The sequence below is a fragment of the Muntiacus reevesi genome, chromosome 9, assembly GCF_963930625.1.
Source record: "Muntiacus reevesi chromosome 9, mMunRee1.1, whole genome shotgun sequence".
Lineage (NCBI taxonomy): Eukaryota > Metazoa > Chordata > Mammalia > Artiodactyla > Cervidae > Muntiacus > Muntiacus reevesi.
Genome location: NC_089257.1, coordinates 26,908,309 through 26,927,305, shown reverse-complemented (window position 1 = coordinate 26,927,305; position 18,997 = coordinate 26,908,309). Strand labels below are relative to the sequence as shown.

At 50.7% G+C, this 18,997-nt stretch overlaps 1 protein-coding gene across 1 annotated transcript in view; it reads right to left on the bottom strand.

The window, feature by feature from the left end:
* ABTB2 (ankyrin repeat and BTB domain containing 2) overlaps positions 1 to 18,997 on the bottom strand; it is a 182,423-nt gene that overhangs the window by 37,371 nt on the left and 126,055 nt on the right. The window contains exons 2-3 of the mRNA XM_065944516.1: positions 12,460 to 12,606; positions 4,988 to 5,201 (exon numbers count right to left, since the gene is read on the bottom strand). Of these exons, the coding sequence (XP_065800588.1) occupies positions 4,988 to 5,201; positions 12,460 to 12,606 (361 nt within the window). The remainder of the gene's footprint in view (positions 1 to 4,987; positions 5,202 to 12,459; positions 12,607 to 18,997) is intronic.

Below are 18,997 nucleotides of genomic sequence, written 5' to 3'. Positions count from 1 at the left end.
CTTAATATGTACTCTATAATGCTAACTATAATCAGCAGGAGTGTTTGTAAGTAGGAGTAATTTTAGGAGTTGCATTATTAATTATTATTATTGGTAGGGGCAGTAGTTATCTCAGTAGTATCAATAGTGGTAGTAATAGTAAATGCATGAGTTGTAGTCATATTACTAACCGAGATGCTGCTTGAGAACCACTTGTAAAGAAACATCACCCCAGGTCAATGAAGAGGGACTATCCTCAATGTCAAACACATCATCTAAGAATGCTGATGACCATTATAATGGGTGGGGGGCAGGGCGCCAGCCACCGTTTAACACAGCTTTACTGTACTCAACTCATTTAATGCTAGTAGCATCTTATTATCTCCACCATGTTACCATTAAAGAAACTGGAGGCCTAGAAAGATGGGCTGACATGTCACACTGCTAGAAGATAGCAGAGATAACAGCTCTGGGATGACCCAAGAGGCCAGTGGAGCCCCCAATCTTGAGCAGCAGCTGAGGTCATGGTGTGGACTTTAGGTAGAGTGGGCCAGAACCCTGTGGGCTCACATCTTTGCTAACTCCAGCTTTTCCGAGTTCTGTCCACATACTTGCAGGAACCCTCTTGACCAGCAAGACATGGATCAGGGCACCCAAGGGCTGGGCTGGACACACAGTATCTTCTTCTGGGATCCCACCTGGAAAGAGACTTTGAGCAAAAATAGCTCCATGGGAACTGGGTACTAAGGGTGGCATCAAACCAGCACTCCAGGCCCCGTGCCACTTCTGACCTTGCCCGGGGTGCAGGAGCACGTACTAAACAGCTCTGGGGTGGCTCCTAGTAGGAGCGCCTCTCCTCACTGCAGCATAGGAAGGCCTTCCTAGCACCTTCATTCTCAGAGCAGTCCTGGTGCTCAGAGGGGAGGCAGGGGAGAGGGAAAGTGGGAACCAGTCAATCCCAGAGACCATGCAGCTAGACAGCCGGGCAGGCTTTCTAGGTCACAGGCTCAGGCCTCCCCTTGCCCTGGCCCCTGCGGTCCAAGCCCCCTCGGGCATCATTCTGGACTGTATGTCCTTGTTTTCACACAGTTTCTCTCTCTTGCCCCCCAGGTCCTCCCTCTATCTCCTGCCACATGGTCTTGGCATTCGCTTATTCCTTCTGCCTGATGCTAATCAGCATAGAAGCTAATGCCGAGCACTCATGGTGTCCAGGTCCTGCTCTAAAAAAGTCCTGCCTGCATTATTTCCCTAGCACTCATAACTTACGGGTGACTGTGAGGAGTACATGTTACTTGTCTATAGAACTCGGGCTCTGCGGAGACTAAAGGACAGGTTGAAGATTCTAAAATCAGACAGTGAGAAGTGAGATCTCTTTGAATTGCAGTTTTCCCCTCCGATTGTGCTCTGTTGGCTAAGAAACAGGACACCAGATGTTTCTAAGCTGCATCCCAAATCAGATGCTCCTCCTGGCTCAGCGTCCTGAACACCAGCAGGGCTCGAGCCCTTGGAGCGTGCTTCTCCGCACAGAGGGGTACCGTGCAGGGCCGGGGAGAAGGAAGTCAGGGGCCAGGGCGTGAAGCTCAAGCAAACGGACTGGGGTGTAGACAAGTGGCCCACCTTTGTTCCCAGTATTCCCAGATATTCCGCAGGTGTCTGGCTTTTCTGAGCCGCTGGCAGCACTTCTTGGGAAGTCTGAGCCCCTCTCAGTGCCCAAGGTTTGGAGGCAGAAAGCCAGATTTCTGCCCCCTCCCCACCTCCGCCCCCTTCTGCTTCTCTAGCTGTATCTGTGTCCCTCCATGTGCTCTGCTACATGATGTTCTCGTCCAGCAATTCACTGGCAAGACTGCAGACCTCCCTCCGCTCCTGCATGTCTCCACGACCTCCCTCTCTACTTCCCCAAACTCCGCAATCCCAGGAGGACCATGCCCTCTGTTCTGGCTCCCCGTCCCTCTGCCTCCTGGCACAGCGAGCGAGAACCATGCTGAGCCAGATGGTTGTCCGTTTTCCTCCAGACCACGGAGCCGGGGAAAGGAGGCTCCCCCCATCTCCCTGGGTAACCCTGGATCTCTGACAGCAAGTGCTTTCACTTTCGGAGCTCGGTCATGGGTGATGATGTGCCCTGCAGGGTGGCAGCTGGGACTAATCCTGTGTTTGAGACTGCCGTATGCCTCGCTGGTGCCTGTGATGCAAAGCTGCCAGCAAGAAAGGGATCCTGGGGGGGGCGGGTGCAGGAAGGTTCCAGCTGCAGGGGCCCTCTCCAGGAGGCGAGGAAGGTGTCCTGGGAGAGGAGAGGTTGGTGGGGACGGAACGGCCCTGGAGGAGGTGGGTCCCCAGGGATGGGACCCACCCAGGTTTTCTTAGAGCTTGAGGACTGGGTCTCGGCCATGGGTGGGAATGCGGTAGCCTGGCTGGTGAAGGGCGAGGGCCTTCAGGTCAGAGAGACCTGATCTGAATCCTTGCCTGGGTACTCAGCAGCTTGGTGCCCCCCGGCCCTGTGCCTTCATTTGTAATGCTAGCATATACCTTGCTGATTCATTGTGGGGCACGGAAGAAGCAGAAGGAGGTAGAGCTGCCCTTTAAAAGGAAGAGGCGGCTCCTTTCACGTGTGTTATCTCACAGCCCCATTTTACAGATGGGGAGCCTGAGGCGTGGAGGGCCCTGTGTGGGAGGCTGGATCTGAGCTCAAGTCTCTGTCTGAAGCCTGTGTTCCCCTCCAACTGCTGCCCGGCTCACTGTGGTGGCAGATGGAAACATGTTAGAGTGTCTCCTTGTGCCCCTGCAAAGCTGCCCCCTTGCAGTCCCTACTTCCCTCCTCCCTCCAAACCTAGAGCAGGAGGCCACGGGGAGGACAGTCCTCATGGAGAGATACTGGGGCCCCACTGACTAGCGCAGAGGCGACCTGTGGGTAGCAGGGACCCAGGATGAGCTTCACGGAGGGATGAACGCATGACCCACCCGCCCATTGTCAGCATGCTAGTGGTCACACACAGCCCCCAGCGGGAAGAGAGAAGAGCAGTTTCTTCAAAGAGGAAACCTATGAGACGGACTGGAGTGGTACCATCAATGGTGTCATGGGCCCAACCCAAGTTACCGAACTGAGCTCCTTATCCCACCTGTGGGAGGTCACAGGAGAGTCCCTTAATCCCAACAGATCCAGACAAACCATTGAATCCCCAAGCAGACCCAGAGGTTCTGCCCTATTCTGGTTGGGAGACCTGACCCCATGCTCCAGACCTGGGACAGAGGCAGGAACCTCAAGGGAATGAAGAGGGAGAGGGGAGAGGACAGAGACAGTGCCAGACTCGCAGAAGCAAAGGGTGTCTCCCTGGAGCCCCGGCAACCTCCAGCCTCTTTGTGCAGAGGAGGCAGAGGGTCCCCAGGGCCCTGCTGAGGGTGTTAGAGTGGCAGCGCCTCATAGGGACACATGGCCCGGCCTGCGGCAGGAAGGCCAGCCTGGCTCTCCAAGGGCGGCAGGGCTCCCAGAGGGAGCCCAAGCCTAGCAGGACCTGCTTAGCAGCCAGGGGCTGGGCCATCAGAGAGCTGTCGGGCCGTCCACCTGCCTGGATATCCTTAAGGTGTCCTCCTTATTGTGCCCAAATCTGACATTTGGGGATTCTTTTTTCCTCATGATGGTTCCAATTTTCCATGTGTCTAACACTCATTTGAAATGATTCATGGAAAAATGACTTTGCAACCAATTTCTTTGTGCCACAGACAGTGCGGTTTGTAAATAATGGGCTATCTAAACACACACTCGTGTGTATGTTACCACTCCAGAGTGGCTGCGACAATCTCATACAGACGAGCAGCTTGGGTCACACAGGAACCCTGATGCCGTGTTTCGGAGCGTCAGGCCCTGGGAATCCTCCCGGGAGGAAAGCCAGAGGGTGGCCACAAAGACATCCCAGGGGTTCTGGGCACAGCGCCTGCAGAAGAGCACCTCCCCGGCCAGTGCCGCAGCCAATGGCCACGGTCACAGCCCGAGGGCCAAGCCGCCCAGCCTAGGGCAGCGGGTCCCAGGGAGGTACCTCCGCCTCCTCTCCCAGTCACCTTTGCTTGGGTCACCCAGCCTCAGGCACCCTGGGGGACCTCACCGACCAATAAGCAAGCCCCCTCGCTCCCCGTCCCCGCCCTCTCCAGATGTTTTCTCGGCCCTTTTGCCTTCTCAGCCAAGCTCTGGCAACCACAACAATTTCTCCACAAAGCAGAAACAGCTGGGGCGGAGGGCCCATGCTCTGACCCCACCTCCCTGCTGATGCATCCTTCAGGGAAGCTGGGGCCTCCACCTGCCACCTTCTCACTGTGTCTGGCCCTCCCTGCCTCGGCTCTGCATTCACTAGATAGCTCCCAGAGGATTAAGATGATGATGATCCAATTCCATCAGTTGCGAAAGGGCTAGGCCCCTATGGGACAGGGCTAGACTGAAGCCAGCAGGCCTGGGCCCTGGGGCTGTTCATCCACTAAGTTGTTGGAGATCAGATAATCAGCCAGAGCCATGACGTTCCCATCTGTAAAATGAGTGGACGGGGCAAAACGTGCCTGAGGTTTCTAACAAGAATGATGACATCACGGTCATCAACAGAGGTGACGGCTACCACTGATGGAGGGCCAGTTACCACCCAGACATTGTCCTAAGTGCTTTTTCTCAGAGTACGAGCTCACGTGCGTCTTACCACCCACCTTTGTAGGTAGGTGTGAATACCTCATTTTATAAAAGAGGCAAATGACTTTCTGAGAGCCCAGGTGGTGAGTGATAAAGCTGAGAGGGGCCAAAGCCCAACTTCCGAGCCTCAACAACCCAAAATACATCAGCCCAGGGTTATCAAACCCCGCTGCACTCCAGGGCCAGACCTTCTTCCAATTGAATACACAGTCCCTGCCCATGTCAGGCCACCTCCCCACAGGCAAACAGGCCAGGGTCAGCGTTCTTCGGCCACCTTGTCACTCACTGTACACGCTCACGGGGCCGCGTGGCCCACCAGGTAGGCAGCCCAAGGCAGAGCCCTACCGTTCATTGTTCAGGGCCATCCTCGGGGGGTCCAGGTTGGGGTTCTCCATGGACTCCATCTGTGGACACCGCAGGAAGTAGTACAGTGTGTGGAGGGCGTCGGGGGACCAGGTGATGGGCTGGGGCGGCTGGCGGGCCTGGCGGGCGGGGCTGGAGCCTGGACACAGCGGGTGGCGTCCCTGCATGTGGTGCATGGCACGGGAGACCAGGTCACCTGCGGGGAGGAGGGCAGGAGAGAGGGGGAGGAAAAGTCAGTTCCCAGTGCACATTCTTCCAAGGATCCTTGCTGGCGAGAGAAACAGTGCCTAAGCCGGCCTGCATAATTACTGTTTACCCCGAGGCAGCAGGCGGAGGTGGCAACTGTCACCCAGACGCACAATAGGATTCTAGATTCCCTTTCACTTCCAGTCCTGCCCTAACAGTGAAATGAAACGCTAGGCAGGGCCCGGCCCCACCAGACCTTATGCTAATACAGTTTCTTTTTCAACATCCCCACTCACTCCACCATCCCACGGTCCTTCTCCCGGCTCCGACCATGGGAATCTCTCTGGGCCTCTCCTCTCAGCCTATAATTCCTGTGCCAGGCTGTGTGGTGGTTCTTTCCCGTGCTCTCTGGGGCAAAATCCAGGTACTTCTTTTTTTTTTTTTTTTTTTTTAAATGTTTGGCTGCGTGGGCCCTTTGCTGTGGTGTGTGGGCTTTCTCTGGTTGTAATGGGGGGCTTCTCTCCAGTTGTGGCCCTTGGGTTTTTCCTGTTGCAGAGCAAGGGCTCTAGAGCACACAGGCTCAGTAGTTGAGGAGTGAGGGGTTAGCTGCCCTGTGGCATGTAGGATCTTAGTTTCCTGACCAAAGATGGAACCCACGTCCTCGGCATTGGGAGGCGGGTTCTTAACCACTAGACCACCAGGGGAGTCCCCAAAAGTGCAGGTACTTCTGCAGAAAAGGGCTTCCCTTTCCATGGCCCCAAGGAAAACACTCACCACCACTGTCCACTATGCTTACTATGTGCCGGGTGTTCCATTTCCTAGAAAAAGGATTTAATTTGATCTGTACACTGCTGGGGCCCAAGTACATCCCCATTTTACAGATGAAGAAACTGAGGCTCAACTGGTAAGTAAACATTTACTGACCCCATGCATTTCCCTGGTCACAGGGATGCCACGGTGTCCAGAGGTTAAGTAAATGGTAGAGTCTAGATTTGAATCCACATCTGTGTGTCTCCAAAGTCCATGAACTGAGCGGAGACCCAGGCCACAGCCTGCCCTCCTGAAGGTCGTGGGGTCCTCAGGTTCCTATATCCTGTGCTGGGTTTCTTCCCCAGTCAAGTCTTTTCAATACCCCACCAGCTCAGGACAGGAAACATCCCATCATTGTGTGAGGCCACAATGCTGAGAAAGGATGGGTGAAGCAGCCCTAGGCACCTGCGGGCCCCTCACTCTAGGAAAAGTGGCGCCTTCCATTCTTCTCAGGCCTGAGAACTCAGGGGAGCGTCTCCGGTGGGTCAGCTTCCTCTATCCCCATGCAGTTCCTCACAGATAGCCCCTTGGATAGAAAGCCTCTGAGCAAAGCTGAACCTATGGAGGGAAAAACCAGCAGGTTTTATTATGGCAGGTGAAGCGTCATTTGGTGTTCGGCCGGACCAAATCATTCACTTATTCCCTTAAACTTCCCTGCGGAGCATCTGGGTCTGGTACTCTGTTCTATGTACCCCTGGTACCCTGCACAGGTTCTACTGCACAACAGGTGCTCAGCAAACATTTGAAGAGTGAAAACGTAGCCTTACACATTCACTTCATTCTGAAACACTTCTGGTGGTACTTGACTTGAGCTCATTAGATGCCAAGTCCTCCCATGACCGCCAGAGTGACAACATTTGGTTTCCAAGCAGGGACAGTGACAGCCCTGGAACTAGAGGCCTCCACGCAGGGAAAGAGCCCTCCATGCCCCCTCACCCTGGTCCTCACTCCTCTCTACACAGCGGACCCTGCTCAGCCCACGGCTGCAGCTCGGGTGCCTCCTGCCAGATCCCAGGGCCAAGAGGGCTGAGAGCACAGTCCCCGACACCTGGTTCCATCCCCAAAATTGATTTAATTGGCCTGGGGCAGGACCCAGGTGTCTATATTTTGTAAAACTTCCCTTGCTGAATCTAATGTCCAGTCAGATTTGAGAATCACCAGGTAAGCGAATTAAGAGCATAGATTCCAGAGTCAGACCTGCCTGGGTTTCAAACTAACTGTGTGCCTTCTGTAAGTTACTTATCAAAGCCTCAGTTTCCTTATCTGTAAAAATAATTGCTTCTAACCACAAGTCCTGAGAATTCAAATAAATAACCAATGTGAAGCATTTAACATCATGCTTGGCACAACGGGCTTGGTAAAGTTAAATGCATCACCACTATTATTACTGTCCTTTGTTGTTATTCTTCTAGACTACAGGCCACCTTGTCATGCTCTTCCTCCTGGGACCTCTGCCTGCATCCAAGGGCTGCTCCACCTTTCCCAGGACAGGAGGAGTCCAGTCCTACAATGCCAGATCCCAGCTCTGCCCTCAGGTCCCGGGTGGTAGAAACTGGTCCCAATAACTCCAGGCCAAGCCACCTCCCAGAAGCTAGTTGTAGACCTATGTTGGCTGCAATAAGTTGAAACCTGGCTCCCGTGTCTCCAGGTCTGAATGTCATAACCGTTGGCACGACCACAGGACCATGAGGAGGAGAATTCAGAGTCCCTGATAGCATCAAAGAAACCTTGGTGAAATATCATTTCAAAGTTTGATAAGGTAGAAGTCCTTACCATTCATTACACTTAAGATTATTGTGTTGTTACTGGTGTAGACCCCTTGGCAGCACGTTTCCAGCCAGAATGCAGCCAAGAAAGTCAAGGAAGGAACAGACGTGCCTCCTAAGGGTTCCCTAAAAGGGAAACCAGGAAGAGAGAGGCTTTCCGAAAGTTCAGAAAACCATGAAGGCATGGGAACTAGAGATGGAGACCCTGGATACTTTGCTCCAAGCCAAGCTGCGGGCTATCAGTCTCTCTCAAAGACCAAAAAGACAGATGTCTGCAGACAACTCTGATCAGGCACCTAAAGACTTAAGTTCCACTGCAGCGCCGTGTAACAGGCAAGGACAGCCGCGTGCTCTGGATGTTCTCCCTGAGAGACTGTCCTCCCTGCCACTTTCTATTTTCTAGGCTTCGTGACAGACATGAAAAGATACGACAAAAATCTCACCCCATCAGCAAGGCATTTCCGTTTCACAGATGAGGACACAGGCTCACACAAGTTAAATGTGTCCAGGGGCATAAGCAGCAAGGGGACCAGCCAGGATTTGAACTGCGGTCCCTGTGTACCAAACACATACTCTCGACCATTGCAACATTGCTTACTCGAAGGGCGGTCTGCAGACTGCAACAGGTCTGCGAAACTGGTGCTTACTGGTTCAGAAGTTCAGTTCAGAAACTGAAAGTGATCTTGAAAAAATTTCCAGAGCAGTCTGACAGAGTGATTTTTTTTTTGACAGAGTGATTTTATGCCTATTTAATCTAATAATAAAATAAGATGACTTGCATCTGACCTGCACTTTATTTTGTGTTTCTAGACACTCCTTTTTATTTATTTTATAAAAGTTTCAGTTTGCAATAGAGATATGTTAAGTCGCTTCAGTTATATCCAACTCTCTACGACCCCATGGACTGTAGCCTGCCAGGCTCCTCTGTCCATGGGATTCTCCAGGTAAGAATACTGGAGTGGGAAGATATGCCCTCCTCCAGGGGATCTTCCCAGCCCAGGGATCGAACCCACATCTCTTGTGTCTCCTGCATTGGCAGACAGGTTCTTTACCACCAGCGCCATCTGGGAAGCCCAATAGAGCAGAGGATATTCCATTCCTGGCCCATCACCACAGTGAGTTTGAGAAGCTGTGGCCCAATGGGGCTGTGCTGTTGGTTTGGCAAAACTGGGCTCTCAGAGTTGCTTCTGAGATGTCTTTGTACTCGAGAATCAATTGACCCTAAGCTTGATGAGACCTCAGTCTAAAGCCCAGGAACACCCAGGAGCAGGGAGAAACACCCTTTCTGCTTGCTAGTCATGAGGCCTTGATCAGAGGCGCTATGGGTTCCCTCTGGTCTGTCTAACACCCATCAGGAGCCACTGAATAAAAAGAGCAGGGGAGGGACTTTGCTGGCGGTCCAGTGTCTAATACTTTGCACTCCCAATAGAGGGGGCCTGGTTCAATCCCTGGTCAAGGAACTAGATCCCACATACCACAACTAAGGGTTTGCATACTGCATCTAAAGATCCCACATGCTGCAACTAAGACCTGGTGACGTCAAAAAAAAAAAAAAAAAAAAAAGGAGCAGGGGCAACCTGGGATTTAACACTGTCTCCAAAATGAGGCCCACACCACCTGGTTCCCTTTAAAAAAGTGTTTCATTTCTTTCTTATCCCCTCCCATTTACATTCTCATAAGTAGAGAGGGACAGAGGAAAAGACAAGTGGCTGGAGCTCCCCGTGCAGCTGGACCTGATACAAGAGTGAGACTTCCCGACCGACCTGGCAGGCTGGTCCTGGCGAGGTGCAGTGAGAGGATGCGTGTTAAACCTGGGCTAAACTGCCAGGGACGAGGAACTCAGTGCCAAGTATCACTAGCCTCATTAAGTTCTTTAGTCTCGGAGGGAAAAACTGCAGTATCTGCCTCCACCTTCACCTTCTTCCTCATTCACGATGACTAGCAAAAACAGTGGTTTCAAAGTGAAAGAGCTTGGGTGTCTTGGTACATGACACAGCCAGTTGGATTGTCAGTAAAAGATGCTCTGGGTTTCCTTCTTATCTTTGGCCTGAGGAATGGCTGAGCCAGAATGAGAACCAGTCCTAGGTGGGCTTTAGGAGGCAAAACCTATATGACAGAGGATTCACTGGGTTTCCCAAGTGGCACTAGTGGTAAAGAACCTGCCTGCTAATGCAGGAGACACAGGTTCGATCCCTGGGCTGGGAAGATCCCCTGGAGGAGGGCATGGCAACCCACTCCAATATTCTTGCCTGGAGAATCCCATGGACTGAGAAGCCTGGCAGTCTACAGTCCATAGGGTCACAAAGAGTTGGTCACTTTGACTAAAGTGACTTAGCATGCAGAGAATTCATTTCTACACACACACATGGCTCAGATACTGTTCTCAACACGGGTGATACGTACTCCAGCAGTACAACAGAGAAAGTTTCCATTCTTGTGATGGTGACTTTCTAATCACATGGGAGAGATGACCAACTATTCACCTGCCAAGTGTCCATCAGTGCCTGGAATAAACCAAAGCCACAAGATGGGACACAGAGGAATGACGCTGGGACCTCAAGTCTCTGCAGGGTCTGTGGGGAAGGCCTGTCTAGTAAGTGTTATTTGGCAGAAACTTGAAGAACGTGCCATGACTGGGTACCTGGGGGAAAAGGTCACGGGTAGAGGAATGCCTAATGCAAAGGCCCTGGGGTGGGAGGATTTTGGCCAGGAGGCCGGGGTGGTTGCAGGGCACTCAGCAAGAGAAGAATAGTAGGTGATGAAGCCAGATCGATGACGTGTCCAGTCCTGGATTTCACTGAGTGTGTTGGAAAGCCATGGGGGAGAATGGAGGGGATACTGAGCAGCAGAGTGACATAATCCAATTTGGGTTTTAAATAGCCCTGGTTTGGGCTGAGTTGTTGGAAGTGAAGGTGGTGAAAGGAGAAAAGTAGAAATCAGGATAGTTTTAGAAGGTAGAAGCAACAGGACTTGGTCCCTGGGCTGAATGACAAGGACAGAAAGATGACAAGTCTGTCTCCCGAACTAGTTTCTGAATGCCCGCCTTGTGTCTTACTGTGGATTGTAACGGGCATGGAGACTACTACAATAAAAGGCTCTATGATAAAAGTCAAGATCAGATTCCGATCTTGACCTCAGCTGCCTTGAGATGCTGGTGGCTGGGTTGCTAGCCACGTCTAGGAAGTCTATGCATGCGTGTGTGCTAAGTCACTTCAGTCGACTCTTTGAGACCCTATGGGCTGTAGCCCACCATAGCCCTAAGTAATTCAGAGCTTTGCTAAAGCTAGACACAGTGGGAGTCAAGCCCTCATTCGGATTCTTCCAATCAGCAGTCTGACTTGGGGGCAATGACTTTTCCTCTCTAAGCCTCAGTTCCCTCACCAGGACATACCTTGCTGAGCTGCTCTGCAGAGTAAATGAGATCACGTGACCAAGCTGCTTCATATACTGCCTTGCATACAGTAAATCCTCACAATGTTCCAAATGTGAAACAAAACCCAAGTGCTCTCCAGTGGACTGAAGCCTACATTCGTTCCTCATTGTCCTCGGGCCAAGACAGTTCATCACACAGACTCTGCGTAGCTCACACCCAGCTCACAGACAGCCCACACGCCCAAGCCCACTTCCTGCGGGGTCCCCAAGGGCAGGGGACCCAGGTGGCCATGCTGGAATGCCCCTAGGAGACAAAGAGCCTGAAGTCCCGCTTTCTGAACCAGCCCTTTTACCAATCTGCTCTATGACCTTGAACCAGGCACCTTCACTTCCTGTGCTGGGGAGGGAAGGAAGACTGCGGGCAGGAAGGGAGGAAGCTGTGTCCTAAAGAAGCAGAAAGGCTTGCCATTCACTATTCAGGGGCCAGAAACCTCAGAGAAATCACAAGCGGAAAAGGCGGGAGCAGAGTGAAACTCCATCTGTTTCCATGCTGTGTGCTATGACCCTGGTCAAGTGTGCCCACCCTCTGCTGGGTGGGCTTATGACCAGGAAGGGAGAACTAAGGAGGCCGAGAGCGCAGTTTGATTGCTCAAATAATCGGGATAATGAGAGGGAGAGACTGGGGGACATGGGGATCTCTTGCCTCCTAACACGCTTTTTTGAAGCATCTGTCAAGCGATAATGACCTAGACCCAGGGGTTTCCCAGCGTGTTTCAGAGAGCCCCAAGGTCCTGGGAGATGCCCAGGGCGCTGCAGGGCTGTGTCTGCCGACCACACCCGCCACCTTCCAGCCAGAGTTTTGCTTTTTTCTTTCTTTTTCTATGTTGAGGTTGCAGGAGGTGTGTTCTTTCTCACACTGGCTATAAACTCAGAGTCTTTGGGGCCAGGCAGGTAAAATAAATGCATGAGACAGGTCAGGTATGAGATACCAAGGTATGTGACAATGAAGGGAACTCCTGCTATCCCCTTAGCTGCCGCTCAGCTCCCCTGATCACCGCCATCCAGGGATGGGGCACAGTGGTGTCAGACGGTCTGATTTCTCTAGAGAAATCAGAGATCTGGGTTTGGATGTGATTAAATGCACCTGCTGGTCAGACCACGCATGTCTGTGGGCCACTGGTTTGCAACCTCTGGCCTTAAAGGATGGGCAGTTTTCAGAGAAGGCAGGACACGTGCAGAGGAGGAGGAAGCCAGGACCCAGAAGGCGGGCTCCTCCCCACCTCTCCCTCGGAGCCAGCGGGCTGTGGGGGCTCCACTTACTCAGCTCGGAGATGCTCCCCACACATGTGGCCAGGAGGGACTGCTCCAGGGTCCGGAGCTCCAGCTGCGCGTAGGCATCGGCTCGCTCGTCGTGGCCCAGAGACCCCCCATTGTAGGGGCTGAAGTACGCGGGGAGGGAGAGGACCCCTGTGGGAAGACAAGGTGGTGTGTCAGTGAATGCAATTAATAAACAATCAATGGTAAGAATAAAATAGAATTTTATCTGCACCAAACGGAGGACTAGCCTAGAAGTGTGCTGCCCGGATTACTCTGAGAAACTGCTTTGGAGAAGCAGAGTCTTCAGAACATTGTTTTATATCTTGTCAGAATAAAGAATATTAAACAAGTCAGGGTTACATATCTTCAAGGTTTGAAAAGAAAAAAAAAAGAACAGACCAGCATGTACACAAGAGAGTCATTAAGGCCTTCGCACCTGGGAAGGGGGTCTTTATCATCAAAGGAGAGCCGGTAGCACCATCCCAGGAAGAGGGGCATTTCATCTTTATTTTTTAAATTTTTTAAAAGATGTTTTTGGCTGTGGACCAGTTTTAAAGGCTTCACTGAATTTGTTACAACACTGCTTCCATTTTATGTTTCAGTTTTTCAGCATGTGGGATCTTAGTTCCACAGCCAGGGATCTAACTCCCACCCTGGCACTGGAAGGTGACGTCTTAACCACTGGACTGCCAGGGAAGTCCTTACTCTTTGTTTTTAACGTAGGCATTATTTACCTCCGGTCAATATGCCCTTTTCTTCAGCAATAAAGCAGATGTACAGTGTATGTTTGATAGGCCACAGGTTATTTTGGTTAGCATAAAATTCAAGTTAGGGACTTTCCTGGTGGCCCAGTGGCTAAGACTCCAAGCTTCCAATGCAGGGGGCCTGGGTTCAACCCCAGGTCGGGGAACTGGGTCCCACAAGCTGCAACTAAGAGTTCACATGCCACAGTTAAAGATCCCACATGCCAAAACTAAAACCTGGAGCTGCCAAATAAATAAATAGACAGCAACAACAACATCAAATTAACTCATGTATAAGCCAGAATGACTTCCCTATATCTCAATATATGAAAATGTCTTTTATCAACAAGTCACCTGAGGAAGGAAGCAAAGCTGGAAGTCCATAGCCCTGTTTCCCATCTGGTGGAGTAGAGATGGGGAGTGGGCCAATTGCAAGGTTCCACTTAGGACAGCTGACTTTTAATTGTGGCTGGTGTTGTGGGAGCCAGAATGCAGGGTGGCCCACCTGCATATGTGGCTTAAGGCAGTGGAGACCACCCTTTCTTGAAGCTGCACAAGGAACTGGTCTCCAGACACCTGTGGGCCACACAAGCATTCACTCATTCCTTCCCTTCTTCACTCGCTGAATATTCAGAGTGCTTCCCAGGCACTGTGCTGTCTTCAAGATTCCAGGGTGACAAAGAGACCTGGCTTTGTCCACTCATTGCTCAGAGAATGGGGCATCAGATATAAAGGTCCACCCTGCCCACCCAAAGGCCAGCATCACCCCTGGAGTCCTTTCACTTCCTCATGCTGCCCACACACCACCCCCTTCTCCTTCAAGCCAAGAAAAGGACTAAGAGAAACCAGAAAGAAGGATGCTGGCTTTCCCCACTCCAGCCACTGGCCAAGGCCAATTAGTGTTTTTCATTAGCACTTCAACAACAGAGGAGCAGAGCTGTCAGAATCAATCCCAGAGGGTGACGGCGTGTAAATTTCTTCAACTTACTGTGTGGCTTCTTAGAAAACACCAGAGAAGCAAAATCAGACTGGTTTAAAATTGAGGCATTGGTTGTTAAGAGCATGTGGCCACAGAGATTCCCGGTTTTTGAAAACTGCTATTTCTTTGATCAAGGCATCTTTGTCCAACCCCCTTGAACTTTTTTTTGAAAAAGCAAAATACCCACAGGAGTTTAATCTGTCACTTTGGGGGAAAATCTCTTAAAATTCCTTGAGATAATGGGACAGCCCCTGGGATGTGGCCAAATCCGGGTTAGAATTCCCTATCCTGCCCACAGAAATTGTCACAAGGATGACAACAGCCATGGGTCCTGTAGCAAAGAGCTCAAGACAGGGCCTTGGAGTTGGAACCTTTGGGTTCATGATTCTGGCTCTGTCACTGAACCAGCTGTGTGAGCTTGGGCAAGTTACTTCACTTCTCTGTGCCTCAGATTCCTCACGTGTTAACTACAGAAAACAAAGGTTACTACTGAGCTTACGGTGTGGCAGTGAGGAATGACTTGAGTTGTTGAATGTCAGTGCTTGGACTGCTGTGTGGTTCAGAGTTAAAGGCTCTTCAGTTGCTATTACAGGTATTTTCCCTATGTGCTGGAAACACAGACTTCATGCATTAATCTTTCATCAAGGCAGGCACCTCTGTCTCCATTTTAGATACTGTGCAGAGAGTTTTAATAACTTGCTCTACTAAGTGGCAGAGCTAGGATTCGAAGCCAGGTCTGACTGGCCCTAGAATATATGCACGTCATCCCTCTGTGAGCCCAGATGCACACCACCAAGCTCCCCTATGGCTGTCCTGACTCAGAGCTCTTGTTATTCCTGCTCAGTTCACTCCAGGAAGCCCCGGTGCCAGGCCTCACGCACACAGCAGTCTCCCTCCTGCCCAGGATCCTGGCAGCGGTCTTTGACCAGTCTCGAGGTTCAGCTGCGGTGCAGCCCTGCACCCCTAGCCGGCCCTCCCCCAGCCCGGCCTCCAGGCCTCCTCTATGCTTCCTCTCTGCCTTGCTGCGTGCCTGAGACCTGCGCCCTGCGCCCTGAGTCTCCCTTCAACCCTTCTAGGATGGCAGTGGTGATCGAAGCACTTCCTCAAAGCTCTGCTTCCAGTGGGAGGAGGCGGGTATGACTGGGTCCTCCCTCCCCCATCTGTGTCCCCAAAGCGGAACCTCTCCCGGACAGTTGAGGGCCCAAACACATTAGGAAGAGCCGGCTCTGGGCATTAAAACAAGTTAAACAAAAGACAACCCCCGCCTACCCACCCACCCTCTCAACTAAAAAAGTTCAACCCCACGGACAGCCCAAACATTTGGAAGAGTCTCTACGCAACGAGAGGTCCTAATGCAGGCCTCACTCTCCCCCTTCTCTTCATTATTAATCCACAGAAACAATGCTGGGGACATGTGGATCAAATTTACAGTGCTTAGGGCAAGGGAAGAGGAAGGTCAGCTGATTTGTCAAAGGATTCCCAGAGAGAAATATTATGTCAGTGGATCTAGTAACAAGAGCTGGCAGCTCCATTAATAATTGTTCCCATTTTCCCAGTCATCACCCACCCAAAGGGGCTTTCACTTAATACTGTGGCAAAGGTAACTATGAGCCTCTTACTAATAATAGTAATTGATAGCATCACAGCTTTTGCATAGTACCTTTTGCTTTTAAGAGACTTCTAACACCGTGTATGTAATTTATTCTCCTGGCAAGGGAGGTAGAGCGGTCATTATCAGTAATAGCCACTGCTGACTTTTACAGAGGGCTCGCGATGTGCCAGGATTGTGGTAACTTTGTATGCAAGATCACATTCAGTTCCCAAGGCTTCATGAGGTAATGTTCGCACCCATCTTATAGATGAGAAAACCAAGGCTCCCGCCCCCAAAGTTAAGTGATCTTCCCAAGGTTATTGAGGATCAGGAGCTGAACTGGGGCTAGAATGTCAATCTCTTGAGTCTCAAGATGTTAAAATAAAATGACGTCCTAACTTTGACCACCTTGTCCTTTAGTTAGACAGAATGAGGATATGTGTGAGAAAAGGGGTTCTGTTCTGTTTGGACCTGGAGTCTGAAAGGAGGAAATATAAAGATACAGAAATATGACTTTCTTTCTAATATGTCTCCAGGCACCACCTGGTAAGGATCCCTGGAGGCCTCACGTGAAGCTCTACGGACAGAAGCCTGTCTCTCTTATTCTCCCTGATCTTTCCAGAATGCAGTCCCACAGCTTGCCTTCTGAATCTGCTGAGTCTGTCCCCTAAGGAAGCTTTTTTTTTTTTTGTCAATGTGAAATTCTTCTCTCTCCCATATAAGCCTGTTCCTCAGCCATTCTCACTGGAGATGGAAAACGTTTGCCTTAAGTTCTCTCAACACTATGCCTTCTTTGCCCACAGAAATTCCCAGCTTTATGACATGGTCCTGGGGCAAGGTTATTCTGGAAAAAGGGCTTTCCAAAAAAAAAAAAAAACCAAAAGAAAGGCAAAGCATCCCCCTTCCCTTTATAAAATCCTTAGAAAAAACTTTATTTCAGTCATGATGGAAAAGAAAGCAACTTGGAGTGAAACCTTTATTCCTTTACTAGTTAATAAGGACACCCAAATCAATCCCTATCGAACGCTGTAAAAGTTACAGAGAAAACCCACATGCATGGCTCAGATCATTGCCGTGGAATGAACTACTGCGTGAGAGGCAGGGAAGGAGTACACAAGATCCAGGCATCCTCTGCCTCTCTCATCTCCAAAATCAGCATTTCTGTTGAAACAAGGTTCCACCCCATCTGCTTTGGCCCTATGTGAAGCCTCTAAGTTTCTCAATCTACACATACAACCACAATCTTCCGTCACTCCATTTTTCTCAAGCAGGTTGCCCAACCCTTGAATCTCAGAACTCATTATCTCATTCCCCAGAGCCGCCAGTCCTTTCTCTGAGCACAGCCTGACATCCACCCAGTTGCCCAAGGACAGACCTGTGAGTCATCCTTATCAACTCTCTCCCTCCTCCCCCACACATCCAATCAACCACCAAGCCCTGCTGCTCTCACCACCTTCCTGTCTCAAAGCTCTGTCACTGCTGGTTCGGGCTTCCCTCCAGATCCTGCGAGCAGCGCCCCCCTCCCCCACCCGTCTCCCACCTCCATCTCACCAGTCCCTGACATCCCTTACTCTGGCCCTGGGTGCTAAGTCGACTTGATCGTGTCCGACTCTTTGTGACCCCATGAACTGTAGACCACCAGGCTCCCTTGTCTATGGGATTCTCCAGGCAAGAATACTGTATTGGGCTGCCATACGCCCTCCAGGGGATCTTCCCGACCCAGGGACAGAACCCCCTGTGTCTCTTACATCTCCTGGTCTTTCCCAGGAGGGGTCGTTACCAGGTGGGGTCTTTACCACTAGCGCCACCTGGAAAGTATGTTACTCTGGTCACACACTCTTCTTTTCTCTGGCCTTAAACTCTTCAATGACTCCCCACCTCATGAATAGGTTCAAACACCTTTCCATAGATAAGAATAGAGAATATTCTTCTCTCTGTGATACTTAGGCATGAAAATAATTCTGCCAGTAAAGGGGGAAATTCCCAGCACTTCTCACGAAATCAGCAGAGTTAAGAAGCCTACGCACACCTGATCCTGGTTTCTCACGCTGTTTTCCGTGTTTGGTCACTTGGCTCTGCTTCAGTCTCAGGTTCCTGGAAAGGTGGTGATTCTCCACCAGTCCCCAGAGAGGGCGCCATAGAGTCAGATGGGAAATCCAGGGCCTAGAAGACATGTCCTGCCTTCTTTCCGGCAGTCAACCAGGAATTCAAGTTGGGTTTCAGCTTGCAGAGGTGCTGGTTCCTCCAAGCAAGCAAGCAACAAGGCAGAAGCCAGTGGACTGCACACTGGGTCCAGACTTTCAGAGCGCTAAGCTTTTTCAGAAGCAGGACTCAGCCCAAACACCAAACCAATGGGAATTTCATTCTCTTCTCTATAAGATAAGGCAGGCAGTTGGATGGCCTCTTAAGTCGATCCAGCATTAAAGTATACACTTCAAAACCTTTTCCCCCACTTTCATTCCACTATTTAACTTCTGAATTGTCAACAGTGGAAACAAATAGGCCCTGATAGTATTATTTCCTATGATTTCATTTTCCTCCAGTTATAACAACACCCCCTCCCCATACATACATATACACACAAAATTGTAATGTAAAGATAAGCTTTTTCTGTGAAAACTAGATAGATTTACAGTTCAGTTTTTCTGACCAGTAATCAACAGGCCATCAAGATGAACCTATTCGCAAGGCAGCAATGGAGACGCAGACACAGAGAACAGACTTCTGGACAAGGGTAGGTGAGAGGGAGGACAGGGTGAGATGAATGCAGACAGTAGCACAGAAGTATATACTAACACATATAAAATAAATAGCCAATAGAAATTCACTGTATAACTCAATGAACTCAAAACTGGGGCTCTGTAACAACCTACAGGGGTGGGAAAGGGTGGGAGGTGGGAGGGAGGTTCAAGAGGGACACCAATGGCTCATCCATGTTGATGTATGACAGATATCCAACCAATATTGTAATGCAATCAATCAATTAAAAATAAATGATAATAATAAAATTAAAAGTGGGAAAATTTTAAAAAGGCCATCAAGACTGTAACTTAACTGTTCCCCCAACTCGGCATTCCACTCCCAGAGCTCTGTGCAGACTTGCAAATGTTTTTTTCACGGAGCTGTGACTGCAGTGGAGCCAGAAACCCGTGCAAGCCCGTGTGCCTAGCACCCTCTCCCGTCCCTGGCCCCTACACACTTTCCCCCGACTTGCTAGCCGACTTAGGG